Source organism: Salvelinus fontinalis, chromosome 14 (genome assembly GCF_029448725.1).
Source record: "Salvelinus fontinalis isolate EN_2023a chromosome 14, ASM2944872v1, whole genome shotgun sequence".
Taxonomy (NCBI): Eukaryota; Metazoa; Chordata; class Actinopteri; order Salmoniformes; family Salmonidae; genus Salvelinus; species Salvelinus fontinalis.
The window spans coordinates 54508568-54534704 of NC_074678.1; the positions used below are offsets into that span (position 1 = coordinate 54508568).

The 26137-nt window shown below is 43.1% G+C and overlaps 1 protein-coding gene across 6 annotated transcripts in view; it reads right to left on the reverse strand.

Annotated features, from left to right (window-relative positions):
- ttll7 (tubulin tyrosine ligase-like family, member 7) overlaps window positions 1–26137 on the reverse strand; it is a 190212-nt gene that overhangs the window by 86135 nt on the left and 77940 nt on the right. For all 6 annotated transcript variants that reach the window (XM_055862303.1, XM_055862301.1, XM_055862300.1 and 3 more), the window contains one exon: window positions 9503–9624. In XM_055862303.1, the coding sequence (XP_055718278.1) occupies window positions 9503–9624 (122 nt within the window). The remainder of the gene's footprint in view (window positions 1–9502; window positions 9625–26137) is intronic.

The following is a 26137-nucleotide window of genomic DNA, read 5'->3' on the forward strand; positions in this document are numbered from 1 at the left end:
AACCATTTCCCTCTATGGATGTGAGGTCTGAGGTCCACTCACCAACCAAGAATTCACAAAATGGGACATACACCAAATTGAGACTCTGCATGCAGATATCTGCAAAAACATCCTCAGTGTACCATGTAAAACAACAAATAATGCATGCAGAGCAAAATTAGGACGTTTCCCACAAATGATCAAAATCCAGAAAATAGCAAATAAATTCTACAAGCACCTAAAAGGAATTCTCAAAACTTCCATAACAAAGCCCTCACCTACAGAGAGATGAGCCTAAAGAAGAGTCCCTTCAGACAGCTGGTACTAGAACAAACATACCCCACAGAGCCCCAAGAGAGTATACAGAACATAGCCCTATTTGGTAAAAGACCATATTATGTCAAGAACAGCTCAAATAAGCAAAGAAAAATGACAGTCCATCATTACTTTAAGACATCAACCATCAAGCGCTATGATGAAACTGGCTCTCATGAGGACCGCCACAGGAAAGGAAGACCCAGAGTTACCTCTGCTGCAGAGGATCAGTTCATTAGAGTTAACTGCACCTCAGATTGCACCCCAAATAAACGCTTCACAGAGTTCAAGTAACAGACACATCTCAATATCAACTGTTCAGGAGACTGCGTGAATCAGGCCTTCATGGTCGAATTGCTGCAAAGAAACCACTACTAAAGGACACCAATAAGAAGAAGAGACTTGCCTGGGCCAAGAAACACGAGCAATGGATATTAGACCGGTGGAAATCTGTCCTTTAGTCCAAATTTGAGATTGTTGGTTCTTTGTGAGACGCAGAGTGGGTGAACGGATGATCTCCGCATGTGTGGTTCCCACCGTGAAGCATGGAGGTGTGATGGTGCTTTGTTGGTGACATTGTCTGTGATTTATTTAGAAGTCAAGGTACACTTAACCAGCATGGCTACCACTGCATTCTGCCGCGAAACGCCATCCCATCTGATTTGAGAGTAAAGGAAAAGAGTGAGAGTGAAGGAAAAGCAGCCAACAAGTGCTCAGCAATTGCGGGAACTCCTTCAAGACTGATGGAAAAACATTCCAGGTGAAGCTGGTTGAGAGAATGCCAAGAGTGTGCAAAGCTGTCATCAAGGCAAAGGGTGGCTACTTTGAAGAATCTAAAAAATAAAATATATTTTGATTTGTTTAACACTTTTTTGGTTACTAAATTATTCCATATGTGTTATTTCATTGTTTTGATGTCTTCACTATTATTCCCCAATGTAGAAAATAGTAAAAATGAAGAAAAACCCTTGATTGAGTAGTTGTGTCCAAACTTTTGACTGGTGCTGTTTGTACAGACTCAGTTTGTACGGCCGTGCTATCGAGACAGACTGACAGACAGACCTGGCTCTCAAAAGAAGACAGGTCATGTGCACACTGCCCACAAAATGAGGTGGAAACCCAGCTGCACTTTCTAACCTCCTGCCAAATGTATGACCATATTAGAGACACATATTTCCCTCAGATTACATAGACCCACAAAGAATTAGAAAAAAAAAAATCCAATCTTGATAAACTCCCATATCTATTAGATGAAATACCACAGTGTGCCACCACAGCAGCAATATGTGTGACCTGTTGCCGCAAGAATAGGGCAACCAGTGGAGGACAAACACTGATGTAAATACAACCTATATTAATCTCTTTATTTATTTTCCCTTTCATACTTTAACTATTTGCACATTGCTACAATGCTGTACATAGACAATAATATAACATTTGAAATGTTTACTGTTAATTTCTAATTGTTTATTCCCCTTGTTTAGTTCCCTTTTTGTTTATTGTCGATTTCACTTGTTTTGGCAATGTAAATATATGTTTCCCATGCCAATAAAGCCCATTGAATTGAATTGACGGACGTCAGCAAGACAAAGTAGCTGATCGTGGACTACAGATAATGGAGAGCCAAGCACGCCCCCATTCACATCGGCGGGGCTGTAGTGGTGCAGTTTGAGAGCTTCAAGTTCCTCTGTGTCCACATTACTAAGGAATGATCATGGTCCACACACACCAACTGTCATGAAGAGGGCACGACAACGCCTCTTCCCCCTTAGGAGACTGAAAAGATTTGGCGTGGGCCGTCAGATCCTCAAAAAGTTCGACAGTTGCACCATTGAGAGCATCGTGACTATTGAGAGCATCTTAACTGACTGCATCACAGCTTGGTATGGCAACTGCATGGCATCCGACCGAGGTGCTACAGAGCGTAGTGCCTACGGACCAGTAATTCACTGGGGCCGAGCTCCCTGCCATCCAGGAGGTGTCAGAGGAAGGCCCTAACAAGTTCTCTCTGCTGCCACACGGCAAGCGGTACCGATGCACCAAGTCTGGAACCAACGGGAACCTGAACAGCTTCTACCCCCCCAGCCATAAGACTGCTAAATAGTTAGTTAACCAATTGATACCCAGACTATCTATCTCCTTTGAACTCTTTTGACTCTGATACAGTTTATTGATACTGATAGCTATATGTACATATCTACCTCAATTACCTCGTACCACTGCACAGCGACTCGGCACTGGTACCCCGTAAATATAGCAAAGTTATCGTTAATCATTGTGTATTTATTCCTCTTTATCATTTCTCTATTATTACTCCGCATTGTTGGGAAGGGCCAGTGAGAACGCTTTCACTATTAGTCTGCACCTGCTGTTTACAAAGCATATGACAAATGCAATTTTGATTCGGAGAGAGCGAGAGGGTCTGTCATTATAAAGTGACTGGCACTATGACAGGCTGGCGCACTCTTCATGTGATCTGGCTGTTGTACTGGAGAAGCCCGGGGACACAGCAGGGACTCTGACATGCCTCGTCTCCAAACCTCCCCTCCATCTCCTCTTCTCGGATGCCGAAGCAGAGCAGTGCGTGTAAGAAGCACTGGGCCGTGGGGGTTGAACCAAGGAAACTAGTTAAAACGAGTTAAAATCAAAGCGTCTTCCTTCTCCCCTCCGTGGTACACTGGCTGCTGCTGAGGCGCTCACCTTGTCTGACTGTGGCCGTTCTCACCTGGTGTGAGAACGGCCAGGGTCGTAAAACTATGCAAGCAACAGGGGGCAACTCTGGCTAGTCATTTATTCATAGGTAAGCCAATGATGGTCTTAAAGGATTGGAACTACAGTTGTTTTACAAGATATGTTGTACAGGGGCAAGAAAAAGTATGTGAACCCTTTGGAATTACCTGGATTTCTGCATAAAATGGTCATCAAATTTGATCTGACCTTCATCTAAGTCACAACAATAGACACACACAGTGTGCTTCAACTAATAACACACAAACAACTACAAGTGTTCATGTCTTTATTGAACACATCATGTAAACATTCACAGTGAAGGGTAAAAAAAAAAGTATGTGAACCCTTGGATTTAATAACTGGTTGACCCTCTTTTGGCAGCAATAACCTCAACCAAACGTTTTCTGTAGTTGCGGATCAGACCTGCACAACGGTCGGGAGGAATTTTGGACCATTCCTCTTTACAAAACTGTTTCAGTTCAGCAATATTCTTGTGATGTCTGGTGTGAACCGCTCTCTTGAGGTCATGCTACTGCATCTCAATCGGGTTGAGGTCAGGACTCTGACTGGGCCACTCCAGAAGGCGTATTTTCTTCTGTTGAAGCCATTCTGCTGTTGATTTACTTCTGTGTTTTGGGTCGTTGTCCTGTTGCATCACCCAACTTCTGTTGACCTTCAATTGGCAGACAGATAGCTTAACATTCTCCTGCAAAAAGTATAGATAAACCTGGGAATTCATTTTTACGTCGATGATAGCAAGATGTCCAGGCACTGAGGCAGCAAAGCAGACCCAAACCATGATGCTCTCTCCACCATACTTTACAGTTTGGATGAGGTTTTCATGTTGGTGTGCTGTGACTTTTTTCTCCACACATAGTGTTGTGTGTTCCTTCCAAACAACTCAACTTTAGTTTAATCTGTCCACAGGTGCTGGATGTTCCACAGCGAACTTCAGACGTGCAGCAATGTTTTTTTGAGAAAGCAGTAGCTTCTTCAGTGGTGTCTTCCCATAAACACCATTCTTGTTTAGTGTTTTATGTATCGTAGACTCGTCAACAGAGATGTTAGCATGTTCCAGAGATTTCTGTAAGTCTTTAGCTGGCACTCTAGGAATCTTCTTAACTTCATTGAGCATTCTGTGCTGTGCTCTTGCAGTCATTTTTGCTGGACAGCCACTCCTAGGGAAAGTAGCAACAGTGCTGAACTTTCTCAATTTAGAGATAATTGATGAACATCAAGGCTTTCAGAGATACTTTTGTAACCCTTTACAGCTTTATGTAAGTCAACAATTCTTAATCTTAGGTCTTCTGATATCTATTTTGCTCGAGGCACAGTTCACATCAGGCAACGCTTCTTGTGAATATCAAAACTCACATTTTGTGAGTGTTTTGTATAACGTTAACCAACATCTCCAATCTCATCTCAATGATTGTACTCCAGGTTAGGTGACTCACTCAACCGCTTTTTTGTTTGTTTGCCCGCATGAGAGGAGTGCCCACATTATCCAATAGGTGTCTCCATCTAAAATTACTTCAACTTGTTCTCTACATTTTTCCATTTGGTTGGTAGGACTGGAGAAGTACGTAGCTAACTGCTAGTGTTAACTCTATCCCTTAGCTTTCCTCAAACTAAGATAAGAGACGTACCATGGGGTTAGATATCAAATCGGGTGTTATTTGGACCTATGATTCATAAGAAATATGTTTTTCAAAAGGTTTTCAAAAATGTCCAAGATGGAGGAAAATCTATCCTGACGGGTCCTTGAGGCAAAATTGATCAGCATGAGGAAAGACACCTACATATACACTTTCAAGTCTCTAGGTCAAACGGGGTGGCGGATGAGAGTTTCAGTGAGACCGCTTATAACAGCACCGCCTATAGGCCAATCAGCGCCATTCTTTTTGACCAAGTTACTCATGGCCTCTAGTTTCTGTGTGCCAAATTAGAAATAAAGTTACCAATCTACACTGAGTATACCAAACATTAGGAACACCTACACCGAGTTGAACCCTGCCCCTAGGACTGGGCGATATATCAAGTTTTTCCCCCCGATATATTCGACTATGATTTAGCGCGATATGGAAAATGCCTGTATCGCAAGAATCGAGGTTCTGTTATAATGTTGCAATGTTTTACAAATGTAGCATCTCACTGTCGCTTCTCTGTCAGCCCAATGTCGAATCATGTCCCAATTGAGTGACAACACGTGCACGGAGGTTATCCACCAATCACAACCCTAGACAGCCTTTCACAAATTGTAACCACGCCGCAGAAGTGTAGCGGCGGTAAGAGTTCCACCAAAATGAAAAGTGAGGAAGCCGGCTCAGCCTCTCGTGAGGAAATCATCAAATCAAATGTATTTATAAAGCCCTTCTTAGATCAGCTGATATCTCAAAGTGCTGTACAGAAACCCAGCCTAAAACCCCAAACAGCAAGCAATGCAGGTGTAGAAGCACGGCGACTAGGAAAAACTCCCTAGAAAGGCCAAAACCTAGGAAGAAACCTAGAGAGGAACCAGGCTATGAGGGGTGGCCAGTCCTCTTCTCGCTATGCCGGGTGGAGATTATAACAGAACGTGGCCAAGATGTTCAAATGTTCATAGATGACCAGCAGGGTCAAATAATAATAATCAAAGTGGTTGTCGAGGGTGCAACAGGTCAGCACCTCAGGAGTAAATGTCAGTTGGCTTTTCATCGCCGATCATTCAGAGTATCTCTACTGCTCTCTATCATCCCCAAAAAGGGCAGCAATGTTTTTTTCAGTAATGTGGAAGTGGTTCGGGTTTAAGAGGTCTGATGTTCAGCAAACGAATGTCCTGTGTGAAACATGTCGAAAGACAATTGCTACGATAAGCAGCAGCACAACCAACCTCTTCCATCACCTGCAACTGAAACACGCGGTGGAATGGCAGGAATGCGTGAGGTTACGCAATGCCGATTCCAGTCGCCCGATTCCTAAAACGTCTGCTAAAAGACAAACTACCATAGCTGCATCCTTTTCAAACGTAATCCCTTATGACAAGAAAAGTTTGAGGTGGAAGGAGATAACGGATGCAGTGACCTATTACATAGCGAAATATATGGTTCCAATCTTTACAGTAGAAAAGCCAGGCTTTAAGAAGCTGCTAGGTACAGTTGATCACAAATATCAGCTGCCAAGCCGCAAGTATTTCACAGAAGAAGCCCTGCCGCGATTATACACTGCTACACGCGAAAGAGTCGCAGAGAAGCTGGCTAGTGTTTCCTATTTTTCCACCACAGTCGATCTACGGTCGAGCAGAACGTCAGAGCCATACCTAAGTTTTACAGTCCACTACATAAATGAAGACTGGAAATTGCAAAATGTCTGCCTCCAGACGTCTTACTTCCCCGATGATCATACGGGTGAAGCAATAGCCCAGGGTCTCAAAGACTCTCTGGCATCGTGGAAGATGAACGAAGACCGACAGGTGTGCATGACAACTGACAACGGAAGCAACATGATAAAAGCATTGCGCTTGATAAACTGGATCCGCCTGCTTTGGACACAGGATAATTAAAGTGCAACAAAAAAGTTATGTTCAGGCCAGCTGTAGGCTAATGTGTTAGTAGTTTGTGTTAGTAGTGTCATTCTGCCAATCCAACAGCAAATAACCACAGGCTGTTTTAATTATAACAACAAATTAACTAAATTAATACATTTTCAATCAAAATTATTATATAAATTACATATTCAAACAGCTAGTGGTCAAACATTCCTAAACAATAGAATAGACATGTGGATGGGAGGGGGGTTGGGGTGGTGTTGGTTTGACAGGTCAACTGAATGCTGTCCTTGTCACATTATTGAACATGCTGCCATTCTTAGAATCCTTTGTTTCTTCATTCTTTTCAGAGAATGGTGGGAAAGACACACGAGTTGACCGTGCCATTGGGTTGTGCAAGAAGGTGGTCAGCACCTTTTCCTTCAGCTGGAAGAAGAGAGACTTGTCTGTAGCACAGGCTGAGCTCAGTCTACCCACCCACCAGCTCATCTCACAGTCCCCCAACCAGGTGGGGGTCAAGACAGAAGATGATAGAACGAATCCTGGAACAAGAAAAGGACATAGCCCGAGTCCTGGGCTCAGAGAAAAAAAGCAGGCACCTGGTGCCCAACTATCAGGATATTGATTTGTTGGAGTCAGTGAACAAAGCCATAGGCCCACTACAGGAATTCACTGACACGCTGTCTGGGGAGAACTACGTCAGCGTCTCATACCTCAAGCCTGTGCTAAACCTGTTCAACAGCAGCCTCCTGTAGCCAGAGGAAGGTGAGGGCACGCTCACAAAGAAAATCAAGAGTGCGACACTACAGTATCTCAACGACAAGTACGAAGATCCTGTTACAGTTGTACTCCTTGATATGGCCTCGCTGGTGGATCCCTGGTTCAGGACAACATATATAGCAGATGACAAGATTGAGAGCATCAAACAAAGAGCTGTTTTGGAGCTGAAGTCTCTGCTAGCTGACGAAAGCACACGTCACCCTGGTCACAACTGTGCACCAAGAAGAAGAAAGTGAACCTGTGTCTAAGAAGGGCAAGAAAACACTTGCAAGCTTCTTCAAGAAGACACTGCTGTCTGGCCCACAGTCAGAAGAGGACATCCAAACGGAGTTGTCAAGTTACTTGATGATGTCCCCTGACACAGACAAAGACCCACTTGAGTGGTGGAAGCTCCATGAGGCCAACTTCCTGTGCATTCCTGCTATAAGTGCCCCTTCAGAGAGGGTCTTTAGCACAGGTGGGCACATTGTGACATGTCATTAGACAGGCTTGTGTTCCTCGCCAGAAACTTGTGAAGAACAAAGTAAAGGAAGATATTTTGTTTGACAGAATATTTATTATATGATTTATTATTGTGCCAGCAGCATACCACCCTGCATACCACTACTGGCTTGCTTCTGAAGCTAAGCATGGTTGGTCCTGGTCAGTCCCTGGATGGGAGACCAGATGCTGCTGGAAGTGGTGTTGGAGGGCCAGTAGGAGGCACTCTTTCCTCTGGTCTAAAAAAAAAAAAATATCCCAATGCCCCAGGGCAGGACACTGCCCTGTGTAGGGTGCCGTCTTTCGGATGGGACGTTAAACGGGTGTCCTGACTCTCTGAGGTCATTAAAGATCCCATGGCACTTATCGTAAGAGTAGGGGTGTTAACCCCGGTGTCCTGGCTAAATTCCCAATCTGGCCCTCAAACCATCACGGTCACCTAATAATCCCCAGTTTACAATTGGCTCATTCATCCCCCTCCTCTCCCCTGTAACTATTCCCCAGGTCGTTGCTGCAAATGAGAACGTGTTCTCAGTCAACTTACCTGGTAAAATAACGGTAAATAAATAAATAAATAAAAAATTCTTAATTCTTAATTTTTTATTTGATTTGCATACAATGATGACAGCCTGGCAAGCAGTGTTGTTCATTTGTTTTGCACAAATAGGCCTTTAATCAAGAAAATTCAATTAAGAACCATGTCTTGGCCTTTTTTAATTTGTTTAGAGAAAAACAAGAAAAATCGAGATATATATATCGTGAATTGTCCAAACCTCTGAAAAAAATGTAGATATTACTTTTAGGCCATATTGCCCAGCCCTACCTCCCCCCGTCCCTTTTTCCTCAGAACAGCCTCAATTCGTCAGGGCGTGGACTCACTCTACAAGGTATCGAAAGCGTTCCACAGGGATGCTGGCCCATGTGGACTCCAATGCTTCCCACAGTAGTGTCAAGTTGGCTGGATGTCCTTTGGGTGGTGGACCATTCTTGATACATACAGGAAACTGTTGTGTGGAAAAACCCAGCAGCGCTGTAGTTGTTGACACAAACCAGTGCGTCTGGCACCTACTACCATACCCCATTCAAAGGCACTTAAATATTTTGCCTTGCCCTTTCACCCTCTGAATGGCAGACATATACAATCCATATCTCAGTTGTCTCAAGGCTTAAAAAGTCCTTCTTTAACCTGTCTCCTCCCTTTCATCTACACTGATTGAAATGGATTTAACAAGTGACATCAATAAGGGATCATAGCTTTCAACTGGATTTGCGTCCCCACCCCATTGAAGTCAAAATGTAAAATGTTTAAGGTTAGGTTTAGGTAAGGGTTAAGGTAGGGACGTCCCAAGGATCCCATATAGAACTGACCAATTTAGAAGTAGCCCAAAAACCCGCAACTAATTTTCACCAGCGGCATCGTTATCAAAGTAGCCCAATTTGACGGGAAAACCACAGACATGGAAACCCTCCGATGTTCTCTGAGAAGTGTTTACCTCTGTTGCGTTTGAGGCAAAGATGTACCGCATTATTTTCTAATTCATTCCTCAATACGAATTACACTGCACCCTTCGCCCTTTAGAACTTACTTCGAAAAATAAACATCTTTACTTTAAAGAAAGAAACTCTACCCCACCCCATGCGGAAAGGTCACAGGCATACCGAGGCAAAGATGTGTCAAACTGTTCCCTTACATACCTGGTAGTTCCTGAGATCAGCGATTTTCTCGTGCTGCACAGCCGAGTCGCTCCAGATGAGGTTGGCCGTCTCGTCCTCATCCCGGGTTTTCAGGAAGGCCATTTCGTTGATCGCTATCCGAACTGGAGAAACAAAACAGAATTGAATAGTCACTAAGTTAGTCAAGTCATTAACCACTGGTCACGCCACATCATTTCAACGTGGATAATTGGGAAATATTTGGTTGAGACGTTGATTCAAAGAGATTTTACAACCAATTTTCACCCGCTCAAAAAGACAGCCAAAAATGTGTTGAATTTCCAATATGTTATCAATATGCTTTCAACCATTTAAAAGCACAGCAAAGTCCAAATGGGAATACAATGTAGGGTATTTTTTTTTACTTGTACAAAAGATTGTTTTATCACTTTAGAGAACAATTACCTGGATTGCAGTTGAGATTACGTTAAAAGCGCATGGTGCATGTGATCAATGCCGCTCGAGATTCAGCACAGATTATTACGGCAATTGTGAAGACCTCCACAGACCTGCGACGAGCTATCCGTGCTATCTTGAACAGGCACGCTACACATAAGAAGAAATGTATAGTTACAGTAACCTCGAAATGTGGCCATGGATGTTACTCATTTGAAAGTTGAATGCTACATTAGTTTGTAAAATAGCCTTAATTTTAGGCTATTTAATGTATTACAAAAGTAACATGGAATTGTGTTTGGTTGACAACGCAACCAAATATCAACATTTAAAGGAGATGTATTTACTGCTTGGATAGTTCCATGTGTGCAACTGACTTAGTCTGGCTTTAATTCCAGTTTGTCTAAAAATGAATCATCAAAATGTTTGTTCCAGTCTCCATCTCAACCAAATATTTTTTTTTAAAGTGGACTAAATCAAAACATTAAATTAAAATTAAATTAAATTTTAATTTAAAAAATTTTAAATTAAAAAATTTGATGACTTTTTTCTAATCCAATGTAATTTTCTACCTAGATTCCACGTCACAATACGTTGACAAATGACATAAAACAATGTTGATTCAACCAGTTTGTGCCCAGTGGGTAGACATTCCTCTCACTAATAATAAGTAGGTTATCTCTATTCATATATATATATTTTTTTACTTCAGTAATGCATCTCAGGCTCTATTTCTGGCTGGTGGTGAAGAGGTGCAAGTGTCAGATGCAAGTTAGTTTGCAATTTCATCATGTAGAAACTGGAGCGCTGGCATTGTCCACCGCTTATGCCAGGTTCAGCAATTTACGCTGAGGTAGGAGGGGAGGCCATTTTTAAAGGTGTGTTCTTAAAGACAAGCGCAAAAGTGAAAATGTCATGCGGTGCTGAAGGGAAGTTTCAAGACCCACCAAAAGCAGGTCTTAACAGTATGGATTAATAGTCTTAACGGGTGGATTTTGAGAACGTGAGTGCAGCCTATCCAGTCGCGACGCAAAATGCCCATCGAACAAGAGATGTGCATTTTGTGCCGGTGAATCTGGTATTTAGAAACATAAAAAGCCATTGGTTTTCCCCCCATTTCGTTTAATTTTGATTCAAAACCAAGCATAGCCTACCCTCTCCTTAATCGAGGCCGGTTCAGCATCTTCGCATCTTTTTATTCTGGGCATGCATTAGCTAAGTAGCCTATGAATAAAGGGGTTTTATTCATCGGTTTTTGCCCTCATGCTTTTTTCATGATTCACAACTGCATACTTCATTTCGCTAGTTTTAAGTAGGCTATCCATCCGATACAATTCCATCCGATACAATTCACAGGAGCCTAGTATTTTGTATAGACGTGTGAATGTTACGGGCAAAGACATTTAGGCCTAGGTTTGCACACAGTGCCATAGAACGAGGGATGTGATTTGTGATATCATGATTCTGACCCCATCCTATTTATAAATGTTGTTGTTGTTGTTTTACAAAACAGATTGCTTGTTTTTGTTTCATTTGATTAAAAACCAAGCATAGTCTCCCCTCAAGTTTGGGAGCAGCAAAACAGGAAGCGGACATCCCCTTTTTATGATTATTTTGCCAGCTCCCGTTATTATTTTGCCCATCATGAAACGAGAGATGACCCTCGTATTCAGAAGTAAAAGTAAGTGGCTTGTGAGAGACGACGTAGCCTAGTCGTCTCCCTACTGAATTTGAATCGTGGGAAAGCCAAAAGAAAAATGTAATCAAACTCAATTGCCTTTTCTTATCCATTTTTTAAGTCCAAAAATCCAAAGAAAGATGGTGAATCGAACCCAGAACGAGCCAGAGAACTGTTAGTGTCGGAGGAGAGGAGTGAGAGGCAAACTGTTCCTGATGGCGATGCCTTAGCTAGCAGCGCTGCTAATCCCGCCAGTTCAGCATCACCACCGGCACCTCCACTAGCTAGTAGAGCTACTAGCGAGCCAGACTCAGCGGGAGAGGGAGACGGGGAGCTGGGGGGAGGGGGGCAGTGCATCCACCGACGAAGTGCTGGGAGCAGGTGCAATTTGAAGTTCAAGAACAAGCAAACGTATAACCTCTGGCGTGTCATGCAGAATTCAAAGTTGGGCATGCAAAAAGGTAGGGAGCTTGGGTCTAGAAACGGCTGTAGGGATTAAACTAGCAAACGAGTGAGTACATTAACATCCTATGCCTCAGAAGTTCAAAAAACACAAACAAAGAGCCCTCAGAAAAAAGGTTTGTGAACATGCCCGAACCAAGGCGCATTTGGTGGCAGCAAGCCTTGTAGACAAGGCTAAAAAGGACACCCTGGTTATAGTTAACACTCAAAATGAAGAAAATAGACACTACAGGCAGAGTCTTGAGAACAGCCTTAGAAGGAGGCTAAACGTTACAGCCTCAGGCCTGCTCATGGCTTTGAGCAAGAAATTGACTCTCAGGAGTTAAATGGACTTGACATGGGGAAAGTCATTGTGGAAGGTTTTGAAAAATAAGGTAGGACATGTTTCTGTACTGTGAAGGTAATCTGAATATGTGCTTCCTATTATCACATAGGCAGAAGGCCTATATATTCCCATGTGTGTGTGACTCGTTTCAGGAAACGAGGCATATGTCGCGTATCCCTACTTCACAGGAACGCCATTTGAATATACTTCACATAGATTGCCAAAATCCTATCGAAAAGGTTTTGGAAAAACTGGGCCCAGATCAGTTGATGGAATTCCAATTAGTTTTTTGTAAATTGTATTTTGCGTTACATGCATTTTTAGCAAAGATGCAAATGTATCTACATGTAGATGATTGTACTAGGGTTGTGAAAAAAATGAACACATTTTTTTTACATTTAAACTGCATTTGGGGGGGGGGGGGGGGTTCCAAAAAAAATATAAAAGAAAAATTCATACATTTCACAGGAATTCACAATTCAGTTGCGCTGCTGCCAACGACATAGTGGTGGAGAGTTGAACTCCTTGCATGTCGACTCCTGGGCTCGTCTTCCATTTCTTCCATTCAAGATTAGAATCCGCTAGGAATCGATTCGGAAGATTCAGTATTTTTGGAACGGAGGAGACTGATTTGTACTTCCGAGAACACAAAGAGTCGCAGCTTTCATAGCGAGCTAGCGGGGGACAGAGAGAGGGGAGGGGCACCATATAGGCAGGTCGGCCACCAGGCAGAGTCAGAAACGTGCACTAGGCCTGTCTATCGGCAATGGGATGCTGTATTTTGTAATTTCATGGCTTGCAATGTCTCACAACTTCAGTAAAGCAGGTTATATCATCGATGAATAGGCTAGGATATTCTACACGTAACAGAGCGAAGACAGGCGAGTCCAAACAGTTGCAAAACGAAACAAGAGTTTCCATTGGACAAATTAAAAAATGTCCCTCCTCGTTTTTCTTCCGTTAGCTTCTATTTTAAGAAAGGTTTTGCAACAGAATCGGCGTAATGAATACGTCCCCAGGCGAGCCAGTGCGAGGGCAAAAATAACAAAATGTGGCGTGCATGTAGTGCATTTGGAAAGTATTCAGACCCCGTTACTTTTTACACATTTTGTTAAGTTATAGGCTTGTTCTAAAATTCCCCATCAATCTACACACAATACCCCATAATGACAAAGCAAATACCTTATTTACATAAGTATTCAGACCCTTTGCTATGAGACACGTTATTGAGCTCAGTTGCATCCTGTTTCCATTGACTATCCTTGATGTTTCTAAAACTTGATTGGAGTCCACCTGTGGTAAATTCAATTGATTGGACATGATTTGGAAAGGCAAAAACCTTTCTATATAAGGTCACACAGTTGACAGTGCATGTCAGAGCAAAAACGAAGCCATGAGGTCGAAGTAATTGTCCATATAGCTCCGAGACAGGATTGTGTCGAGGCACAGATCTAGGGAAGGGTACAAAAAAAATGTCTGCAGCATTGAAGGTCCCCAAGAATACAGTGGCCTCCATCATTTTTAAATGGAAGAAGTTAGGAACCACCAAGTCTCTTCATGGAGCTGGCCGCCCAGCCAAACTGAGAAATCGGGGGAGAAGGGCCTTAGTCAGGGAGGTGACCAAGAACTCGGTGGAGAGTTTCAGAGTTCCTCTGTGGAGATGGGAGAACCTTCCAGAAGGACAACAATTTCTGCAGCACTCCACCAAGCAGGCCTTTATCGTAGAGTGGCCAGACGGAAGCCACTCCTCAGTAAAAAGGCACATGACAACCCGCTTGGAGGTTGCAAAAAGGCACCTAAAGGACTCTGACCATGAGAAACAAGATTCTCTGGTCTGTTGAAACCAAGATTGAACTCTTTGGTCTGAGTGCCAAGTGTCACGTCTGGAGGAAACCCGGCACCATCCCTACGGTGAAGCACGGTGGTGGCAGCATCATGCTGTGGGGATGTGTTTCAGAGGCAAAAATGGCTAAAAACCTGTTTTTGCTATGTCATTATGGGGTATTGTGTGCAGATTGAAGAAAATGTTAAATGTAATCCATTTCAGAATGTGGCTGTTTACGTAACAAAAAGGTGGAAAAGGTCAAGGGGTCTGAAATACTTTCTGAATGCACTCTATGTCTTGGAAATCTGTCTTGCAAGCCTCGCAAATTCACCAAAGTAGCCGTAAGTTTGCCTCTTCCTCTCTGGTTTTATTTAAATTAAACAACTTTCCCCAGGTCTTTCCTCCACAGAGGAACTCTGAAACTCTCTAGAGACAGCAGGAGCGGTAGAGATACTCTTAATGATCGGCTATGAAAAGCCAACTGACATTTACTCCTGAGGTGCTGACTTGCTGCACCCTCGACAACTACTGTGATTATTATTATTTCACCATGCTGGTCATTTATGAACATTTGAACATCTTGGCCATGTTCTGTTATAATCTCCACCCGGCACAGCCAGAAGAGGACTGGCCACCCCTCATAGCCTGGTCCCTCTCTAGGTTTTGGCCTTTCTAGGGAGTTTTTCCTAGCCACCGTGCTTCTACACCTGCATTGCTTGCTGTTTGGGGTTTTAGGCTGGGTTTCCATACAGCACTTTGAGATATCAGCTGATGTACGAAGGGCTATATAAATACATTTGATTTGATTTATATTCATTTTTTTATTTCCCCTTTATTTAACCAGGTAGGCTAGTTGATAACAAGTTCTCATTTGCAACTGCGACCTGGCCAAGATAAAGCATAGCAATTTGACACATACAACAACACAGAGTTACACATGGAATAAACAAAACAGTCAATAATACAGTAGAACAAAAAGAAAACAAAAAGTATATATATATATAGTGAGTGCAAATGAGGTAAGATAAGGGATTTAAGGCAATAAATAGGCCATGGTGGCGAAGTAATTACAATATAGCAATTTAAACACTGGAATGGTAGATGTGCAGAATATGAATGTGCAAGTAGAGATACTGGGGTGCAAAGGAGCAAGATAAATAAATAAATACAGTATGGAGATGAGGTAGGTAGATAGATGGGCTGTTTACAGATGGGCTATGTACAGGTGCAGTGATCTGTGAGCTGCTCTGACAGCTGGTGCTTAAAGCTAGTGAGGGAGATATGAGTCTCCAGCATCAGAGATTTTTGCAGTTCGTTCCAGTCATTGGCAGCAGAGAACATGAAGGAAAGACGACCAAAGGAGGAATTGGTTTTGGGGGTGACCAGTGAGATATACCTGCTGGAGCGCGTGCTACAAGTGGGTGCTGCTATGGTGACCAGTGAGCTGAGATAAGGTGGGGCTTTACCTAGCAGAGACTTGTAGATAAACTGTAGCCAGTGGGTTTGGCGACGAGTATGAAGCGAGGGCCAACCAACGAGAGCGTACAGGTCGCAATGGTGGGAAGTGTATGGGGCTTTGGTGACAAAACGGATGGCACTGCATCCAGTTTGTTGAGTAGAGTGTTGGAGGCAATTGTATAGATGACATCACTGAAGTCGAGGATCGGTAGGATGGTCAGTTTTACGAGGGTATGTTTGGTAGCATGAGTGAAGGATGCTTTGTTGTGAAATAGGAAGCCAATTCTAGATTTAATTTTGGATTGGAGATGCTTAATGTGAGTCTGGAAGGAGAGTTTACAGTCTAACCAGACACCTAGGTATTTGTAGTTGTCCACGTATTCTAAGTCAGAGCCATCCAGAGTAGTGATGCTGGACGGGCAAGCAGGTGTGGGCAGTGATCGGTTGAATAGCATGCATTTAGTTTTACTTGTATTTAAGAGCAGTTGGAGGCCACGGAAGGAGAGTTGTATGGCATTGAAGCTTGTCTGGAGGTTAGTTAACACAGTGTCCAAAGAGGGGCCAGAAGTATACAGAATGGTGTCGTCTGCGTAGAGGTGGATCAGAGAATCACCAGCAGCAAGAGCAACATCTTTGATGTTTACAGAGAAGAGTGTCGGCCCGAGGATTGAACCCTGTGGCACCCCCATAGAGACTGCCAGAGGTCCGGACAGACAGGCCCTCCGATTTGACACACTGAACTCTATCAGAGAAGTAATTGGTAAACCAGGCGAGGCAATCATTTGAGAAACCAAGGCTATCGACTCTGCCAATAAGAATGTGGTGATTGACAGAGTCGAAAGCCTTGGCCTATCGTCTAATTCGTCTAGTGAGGCTATAACACAGAGAATAATATGTTTTGTGATAACTGCACTGCGATTTACATTTTGTGGAGAAAAAAAATGTAAATAAATATATATATATATATATATATATATATATACACATACACACTGAACATAAATATAAATGCAACATGTAGTGTTGGTCAAATGTTTCATGAGCTGAAATAAAAGATCACAGAAATGTTCCACACGCATAAAAAGCTTATTCCTCTGAATTTTTATGCACAAATTGGTTTTATGGACAAATTTGATGCACAAATTGCCACACCATATCAAGAAGCCGATTAAACAGCATAATCATTACACAGGTGCACCTTCTGCCGGGGACAATAAAAGGCCACTCTAAAATGTGCATTTTTGTCACGCAACACAATGCCATAATTGTCTCAAGTTTTGAGGGTGCATGCAATTGGCATGGTGACTGCAGGAATGTCTACCAGAGCTGTTTCCAGAGAATTGAATTCTCCACCATAAGCCACCTCCATTGTCCTTTTAGAGAAACCGCAGACCACGTGTAACCACGTCAGCCCAGGACCTCCACATCTGGCTTCTTCACCTGCGGGATCGTCTGACACCAGCCGCCCCGATAGCTAATGAAACTGAGGAGTATTTCTGTCTGTAATAAAGCTGTTTTGTGGGGAAAAACTCATTCTGATTGGCTGGGCTTGGCTCCCCAGTGGGTGGGTCTTTCTCCCAAGTGGGTGGGCCTATGCCCTTCTAGGCCCACCCATGGCTGCGCCCCCTGCTCAGTCATGTGAAATCCATAGATTAGGGACAAATTAATTTATTGACTGATTTCCTTATATGAACAGTAACTCAGTAAAATCTTTAAATTGTTGCATGTTGAGTTTATATATTTTTTCAGTATACATAGTTTTTCAGTTTTTTTTTTCCTTCTTAATTTTTATTTATTTTATTTTATTTTACCGTTATTTTACCAGGTAAGTTGACTGAGAACACGTTCTCATTTGCAGCAACGACCTGGGGAATAGTTACAGGGGGGAGGAGGGGGATGAATGAGCCAATTGTAAACTGGGGATTATTAGGTGACCATGATGGTTTGAGGGCCAGATTGGGAATTTAGCCAGGACACCGGGGTTAACACCCCTACTCTTACGATAAGTGCCATGGGATCTTTTAATGACCTCAGAGAGTCAGGACACCCGTTTAACGTCCCATCCGAAAGACGGCACCCTACACATGCTAAGGATCCCAATTTCGTTTAAACGTTCACATCCCTAGCATGTACATACATTTGCGTCTTTGCTCAAATGCATATTATTGTCACGCTGGTGTAAATGATTTGGAGACAGGTGCAGGAATACATTATCTGGGTAGTTAATACACTCAAAACAAACACGTATACAAAACACTGGGATGTATCCAAACAAAAGAGCGAGGGTAAACCTCGTAGAACGACACAGGGTGAGACCCAAAACACACAAAGCACAAAACACGCAGCACAGGCTGAGACAACCCTTATATACTGACACGACCAACGGACATGGGAACAATAAATCGACAAGACGATGGTGAACAAAGGGCACACTTATACAATTACTAATCAGGGGAGAATATGGGGACCAGGTGTGTGTGTAATGACACAGTTCAGTTCCTAGAGGCCGGTGACGTAGACCTCCGAAACTGGTGCACGGAATGAGCAACAGTACCCGGAGGGATCCGTGACAGTTAGGCCTGACAATATTCCAGAAATGCATGGCTATGACATCTAATCTCCAGGTTGGTTCCTAATTCGGCTTCTTAAATTAAACTTTTTACATATTGATAAATGGATTATAATTATTTTGGCTACCAAGCAAAAACGGTGTCAGTAGCTAAGTTTCCATCCAATTGGCGGCAGATTTTCATGCAAATATTCTAAAATCTGCATCAATAAATGTTCCCAACAGTGATGTGTTTCTACCAAACTGACTTGCTTTGGACACAAATCAGTGTAATGCAAACCGAATAAAAATCTAGAGTACAATGTGTTTCCATCACATTTTCAACTCTACCGATAGATAGTTTTGTCACACAAACTGTTGCGTAAAATACCAAATGTGCCTTGGCATGTGCGCCCTAGCCAACAGCTCGCAGATAGCGCAGGTAGTAGGCTGTGTGGGTAGACTAGAGTCGACATGATTACTATGGATAAGAATATGTTTACTTGTCAAACAGCAGTCAAGCATCGATCATCATGTCACCAGAATAAGACCCTCAATATTTACATTTACATTTAAGTCATTTAGCAGACGCTCTTATCCAGAGCGACTTATTTATTGGAAAGGCTCATCAAACTCATTACCATGCACTTTCACCACCCCTGTGAAGTTCATTATAACTTTATCTCATCTGTAGCCTAATGAACTGCATGGTTTCCCTAGCTGTAGTGACTCCAAGTTTACTTTGATATGATGGATATTATATCAATATTTGCACATAAAAAGGCATTTCCACCACCATTTCTCACATAATTAATTTGACTGACACAAAAAGATCCCACCATGTCGAATGAACAAATGATCTGTCGGCATTAATATAATTGTTTCCATCACAGCTGTCATGATTTTTTTTATATACTCTATGACTTTACTCACATAAAAAAATGTGGATGGAAATGTGGTTAGTGATATAATTAACATTGTGAAGGTGAGTATTTTAGTTTTTATGTATTTAAACAAAAACTATCAATCGTACAACGCTCCATATGTCAAAGTGTAGGTCTAGGTCTTGTGCTTCCGAGGAGTGGTATTATACGGCTCTACAGCGGATGGTTAGCGGTGTTATGGTGAGTTCGTAACCAAGTGGAAAGTGGGAATTTACCATATCAGAGAAAAATCCACTTGACCAGCCCTCAAACAGGTATTTACTAGGTAAATCAGCCTGAATCCCTTTGTGACAGGGGGAAGGGAAAGCTTGTGTGCAACAGGAAGGGGCAATTGAATGAAAGAGTCACAAAAAAAATAATTAATTGTTAAAACATTTCTAGCCTGTCTATCTATGGGCAACAGGGTTGACGTGTTATGCTCAACACGCCCATTTGTTCACCACAAAATACCGGGAAAGGGCCAAATAGTGTAAAAGCAGGTGAGCTGGTTCTACTCTATGATTTGACTATTAGATGTTCAATGTTTCATATTAAAATGAGAGTTCAGTTCACATAACAGGGTTGACCTTTAAATGAGGGACAGACGTAAAATGAATCACTAAATCACATGAAATAAATAATCATCTTTGGAAATGACTTTATCAAAGCAACAAAATAGGGCTTTACAATAAGGTGAAAACTATTTGAGTATTTTGGGGGGGTTAGTAGGTTAAAATCTTCCTAAAAGGTCACAGAGGGTGCACGGAGGGACATGTTAAAATGCTGAATTGTCACTTTATAAAGTCTTTATTCATATTGAAAAACAGATTTTGTGAATTCTCCATGTGGTCTATATTAAAGGGCACTTAATTTCATATAGGCCTAACAGGCTTTTAAAATTCAATATTGGTGCATAAGTTCTACGTAACATATCAAAAGGACGCAAAAAGGCACTAATTTCATGGAAAAACCCAGTACACGTTAAGTTCTGCCTGTTGGACATTGGTTGCAATGCTCTCAACAAGTTGGTTTACTTGTCATATGCACATGAAAGACATGGAGTCACTACATTACGATAATGTATCATGTTTGCTCAGCGAGGAAGAAGCCACTGCTCCAAAAACGCAATAAAAAAGCCAGACTACGGTTTGCAACTGCACATGAGGACAAAGATCGTAATTTTTGGAGTAATGTCCTCTGGTCTGATGAAACACAAATAGAACTGTTTGGCCATAATGACCATCATTATGTTTGGAGGAAAAGTTTGCAAGCCGAAGAACACCATCCCAACCATGAAGCACAGGGGTGGCAGCATCATGTTGTGGGGGTGCTTTGCTGCAGGAGGGACTGGTGCATTTCACAAAAAAGATGGAATCATGAGGGAGGAAAATTATGTGGATATATTGAAGCAACATCTCAAGACATCAGTCAGGAAGTTAAATCTTGGTCGCAAATGGGTCTTCCAAATGTAAAATGACCCCAAGTATACTTCCAAACTGTGGCAACATGGCTTAGGGACAACAAAGTCAAGGTATTGGAGCGGCCATCACAAACCCCTGACCTCAATCCTATAGAAAAGGTGTGGCCAGAACTGAAAAAGTGTGTGCGAGCAAGGAGGCCTGCAAACCCTACTCAGTTACACCAGCTCTCTCAGGAGGAATGGGCCAAAATTCACCCAACTTATTGTGGGAAGCTTGTGGAAGGCTACCCGAAACAACTGACCCAAGTTAAACAATTTAAAGGCAATGCAACCAAATACTAATTGAGTGTATCGGACCCACTGGGAATGTGATGAAAGAAATAAAAGCTGAAATAAATCACTCTCTATTATTATTCTGATATTTCACATTCTTAAACTAAAGTGGTGATCCTAACTGACCTAAGAGAGGGAATTTTTCGTAGAATTGAATGTCAGGAATTGTGAAAAACTGAGTATAAATGTATTTGGCTAAGGTGTATGTAAACTTCCGACTTCAACTGTTTGTTTTTGTGAGATATTCCAAATGCCTGAATCGTAAGACTCAAGGTTTTGTTATTTTTCATTTTTATGAGCTTTTATGTCTGCTTGTTCTCCTGGTGTATTTTTGGTCTCGTCTCTTTCGCTCCTTCTGTTCTGTGTGCAACTTCGCAATTCCACCAGAGATTATATAATGACGAGATGTTCACGTCTCCACCCGAACAATGGGAGTCATCCCAAAGGCGACAAGCGTAGGTCAAAATAAGCCCATAGTAATGCTTTGGGCTTATTTTGGACAGATTTTGGAGAGAGTGAAACGTCTCGCTTCGCGTCTTTTCTCTCTGCTTACACACACGCCAAGCCCCTCCCCCTCACAACTATAAAGATGACCTGTCTGACAAGACGATTCAACTCGCTATTTGCATTTGAGGTTTGGTCCAACACAATTGGTCACATGGACACCGAAACACATTAAGACATGATTTTACTGTAACGGGGGAAGTTAACCCTTTGGATGTCTCAACTACTAAAATTGCGTACAGAACAGACACTACTAAAACAGGAGTATCAATGAACATTTGTTGGGGAAAATGAATGCTCAGTTTGTTGCGGTTCCGCTATAGCAGCATTTCAGCCATAGACTGTTATACTAGTTGTCTAGTCTGTGTTTTATAAATGTGCAATAAGCATAAAAATATGCATTTGGAGCAGGAATTGGAAACTCGTTCTCATTTTGAGAAATAAGGTAGGCCACTCCATTTCAACATGTTAGCTAGCAAATAGATCCAAGTTGGCTAAACTTGAAATATAAAGACTAGCTGGCTACGCACTACAATGTGGATGTGTCGAATACAACAGGTGAAATGCCTACTCACAAGCCCTTAACCAACAATGCAGTTCAAGAAATAAGAGTTAATAAATATTTACTAAATAAACTGAAGTGAAAAAAATCTATCAAAAAGTAACAAAATAAATGTACATAACAATAGCGAGGCTATATACAGGTGGTATCGGTACCGAGTCAATGTGCGGGAGTACAGGTTAGTCGAGGTAATTTGTAAAGTGACTGTTGTGCCTTCTTCACCACACAATCTGTGTGGGTGGACCATTTCATTTTGTCAGTGATGTGTACGCCGAGGAACTTAAAGCTTTCCACTGATGGATTCTGGGTACTAACTCCTAAACTTGGGACAGGGTAATTATCAGGTATCCTATTGAAATATTGAGTGCTTAGGTTTAGAGGGTCTACACCAGAAGTGAATGGTTATCTGTAGGAATCTGTTATCTGTAGGTTATCTGTAGGAATATAGTGTGTGCAATTAAACTTGGAATGTACGGAGTGTAGGGAAAGCGATCACATGTGGCAGGCATTGATAAGGGGAGAGAGCCATAGATTAGTGATGAAGGGGGTCGAGGTCAGGTCAGGTCATGTTAAGGGAGAAAGAAAAGTTTATGACCGTATCACTCAGTTTCCTGCCTAGCAGTAAAGATACAATGTTTGTTCAGATGTGTAGGAGACTCAGCCAAGGGTTAAATATCTGTGCTTTTGTGAACAATGTATTTGCCTAATGCAGCTGTATTGATCCTCTTAAACTTGGTTTCAGCTTTCATAGTGTCTGTCCAGTTTTTACTCTGAGAATTAGAACCTAACACCACCTTCTCCACCGTGGTCCCGTCAATGTGGATAGGGGGGTGCTCCCTCTGCTGTTTCCTGAAGTCCACAATCAGCTCTTTTGTTTTGACAACGTTGGGTGAGATGTTATTTTCCTGGCACCACACTCCCAGAGCCCTCACCTCCTCCCTGTAGGCTGTCTGCTAATCAGGCCTACTACTCTTGTGTCGTCTGCAAACTTGATGATTGAGTTGGAGGTTAGCGTGGCCGCGCAGTCGTGGGTGAACAGGGAATACAGGAAGGGGCTGAGCATGCACCCTTGTGGGGCCCAAGTGTTTAGAATCAGTGAAGAGGAGGTGTTGTTTCATACCTTCACCACCTGGGGGTGGCCCGTCAGGAAGTCCAGGACCCAGTTGCACAGGGCGGGGTTCAGACCCAGGGTCTCAAGCTTAATGATGAGCTTGGAGTGTACTATGGTGTTGAATGCTGAGCTGTAGTCAATGAACAGCATTCTTACATTCTGTAGGTTTTCATCTTGTCCAGATTGGATATGGCAGTGTGCAGTGGGATGGCGATTACATCAGCTATGGATTTATTGGGGCGGTAAGAAAATTGAAGTGGGTCTAGGGTGTCAGGTAAGGTAGAGGTGATATGATCCTTGACTAGTCTCTCAAAGCACTTCATGACGACAGAAGTGTGCTAAGGGCTGATAGTCATTTAGTTCAGTTACCTTGGCCTTCTTGGGTACGGGAAAAACGGTGGACATCTTGAAGCATGTGGGAACAGCAGACTGGGATAGGGAGAGATTGAATATGTCCGTAACCACTCAAGCCAGCTGGTCTGCGCATGCTCTGAGGACGCGGCTATGGATGCCGTCTGGGCCGGGAGCTTTGCGAGGGTTAACACGCTGAAATGTCTTACTCACGTCGGCCACGGGGAAGGAGAGCCCACCGTTCTTGGTAGCGGGCAGCGTTGGTGGCACTGTGTTATCCTCAAAGCGGGCTAAGAAGGTGTTTATCTTGTCCGGAAGCAAGACGTCAGTGTCCACGACATGGCTGGTTTACCCTTTGTAGTCTGTGATTGTCTGTAGACCTTGCCACATACGTCTCGTGTCTGAGCCGCTCCACTTCAGTCCCGTCGATGTTAATTTCCTTAAGGGGCCGATCCTTAAGAGGTTCTAATTTCCTATAGTCCACGATCAGCTCCTTTGTCTTGCTCACAATGAGAGAGAGGTTGTTGTCCTGGCACCACAATGCCAGGTCTCTGACCTCCTCCCTATAGGCTGTCTCGTTGTCGGTGATCAGGTTGTGTCGTCAGCAAACTTAATGTTGTTGGAGTGGTGCTTGGCCACGCAGTTGTGGGTGAACAGGGAGTACAGGAAGGGACTAAAAACGCAGAGGGAGGAGAGGGAGGTGTTTAGCCCAGGGTCTTTAGCTTAGTGGGGAGCTTAGTGGGCACACTGAGCTGTAGTCAATGAACAGCATTCTCACAAAGGTGTTTTACATTTGTGTACCTTTATTTAACTAGGCAAGTCAGTTAAAAGCAAATTCTTATTTAAAATGACGGCCTACCCCGGCCAAACCTGGATGACTGGGCCAATTGTGCGCCACCCTATGGGACTCCCAATCACAGCCAGATTCCTTTTGTCCAGGTGGAAAAGGGCAGTGTGGAGTGCGATTGAGATTGCATCATCTGTGGATCTGTTGGGGCGAATTGGAGTGGGTCTAGAGTTTCTGGCATGATGGTGTTGATGTGAGCCATGACCAGCCTTTCAAAGCACTTCATGGCTACCGACCTGAGTGCTACGGGGCGGTAATCATTTAGGCAGGTTACCTTCGCTTTCTTGGGCACAGGGACTCTGCTGGTCTGTTCGAATCATGTAGTATTACATGACCCGGCCAGGGAGAGGTTGAAAATGATAGTAAAGCCACTCTCCAGTTGGTCCGCGCATGCTTTGAGTACACATCCTGGTAATCTGTCTGGATTTGTGAATGTTAACCTGTTTAAAGATCTTGCTCACATCGGCTACAGTGAGCATTATCACACAGTCGTCCGGAACAGCTGGTGCTCTCATTCATGCTTCAGGGTTGCTTGCATCCAAACGAGCATAAAATACATTTAGCTCGTCTGGTAGGCTTGCGACACTGGGCAGCTCGTGGCTGGGTTTCCCTTTGTAGTCCGTAATAGTTTTCAAGCCCTGCCGCTTCCGACGAGCGTCAGAGCCGGTGTAGTAGGATTCAATATTAGTACTGTATTGATGCTTCGCCTGTTTGATAGTTCGTCTGAGGGCATAGCTTGATTTCTTATAAGCGTCCGGATTAGTTTCCCGCTCCTTAAAAGCGGCAGCTCTAGCCTTTAGCTCCATGTGGATGTTGCCTGTAATCCATGGCTTCTGGTTGGTCACTAGGAACGACGTCGTCGATGCACTTATTGATGAAGACGGTGACTGAGGTGTTATACTCCTCAATGCCATTGGATGAATCCCGGAACATATTCCAGTCTGTGCTAGCAAAACAGTCCTGTAGCGTAGCATCCGAGTCATCTGACCACTTCCGTGTTGAGCGAGTCACTGGTATTTCCTGTTTTAGTTTTTGCATGTATGCAGGAATCAGGAGGATATAATTATGGTCAGATTTGCCAAATGGAGGGGGAGGTAGAGCTTTGTATGCTTCTCTGTGTGTTGAGTAAAGGTGGTCTAGAGTTGTTTTTCCTCTGGTTGCACATGTGACACGCTGGTAGAAATGAGGTATAACGGATTTAAGTTTGCCTGCATTAAAGTCCCCAGCCACTAGGAGTGCCGCTCCTGGATGAGCATTTTCTTGTTTGCTTATGGCCTTATACAGCTTGTTGAGTGCGTTCTTAGTGCCAGCATTGGTTTGTGGTGGTAAATAGACGGCTACGAATAATATAGATGAAAACTCTCTTGGTAGATAGTGTGGTCTACAGCTTATCATGAGGTATTCTACCTCAGGCGAGAAATACCTCGAGACTTCTTTAATATTAGACATCGCGCACCAGCAATTATTGACAACTAGACACACAACCCCCGCCTCTCGTCTTACTAGACGTAGCTGCTCTGTCCTGCTGCCGAAATACGGAGAAGACAGACAGTTCTATATTATCCGTGCCAAGTCTCTGTGAAACATAAGATATTACAGTTTTTAATGTCCCGTTGGTAGGATAATCTTAATCGTAGATCGTCCAGTTTGTTTTCCAATGATTGCCCGTTGGCCAATGATACAGAGGGTAGTGGGGGTTTACTTACTCATCGCAAGTTCTTACAAGGCACCTGCCCTTCTCCCCTGTTTTCTCCGTCTTTGATGCACCAGCCTGACTCGACCGTCACACAGCCCCGGTGTGAGACTTGCCTCCCAGATAATGTGATGGACTCTGACCTTATTGGTCCAGGCTATATTAGGTGAACTTCACCACC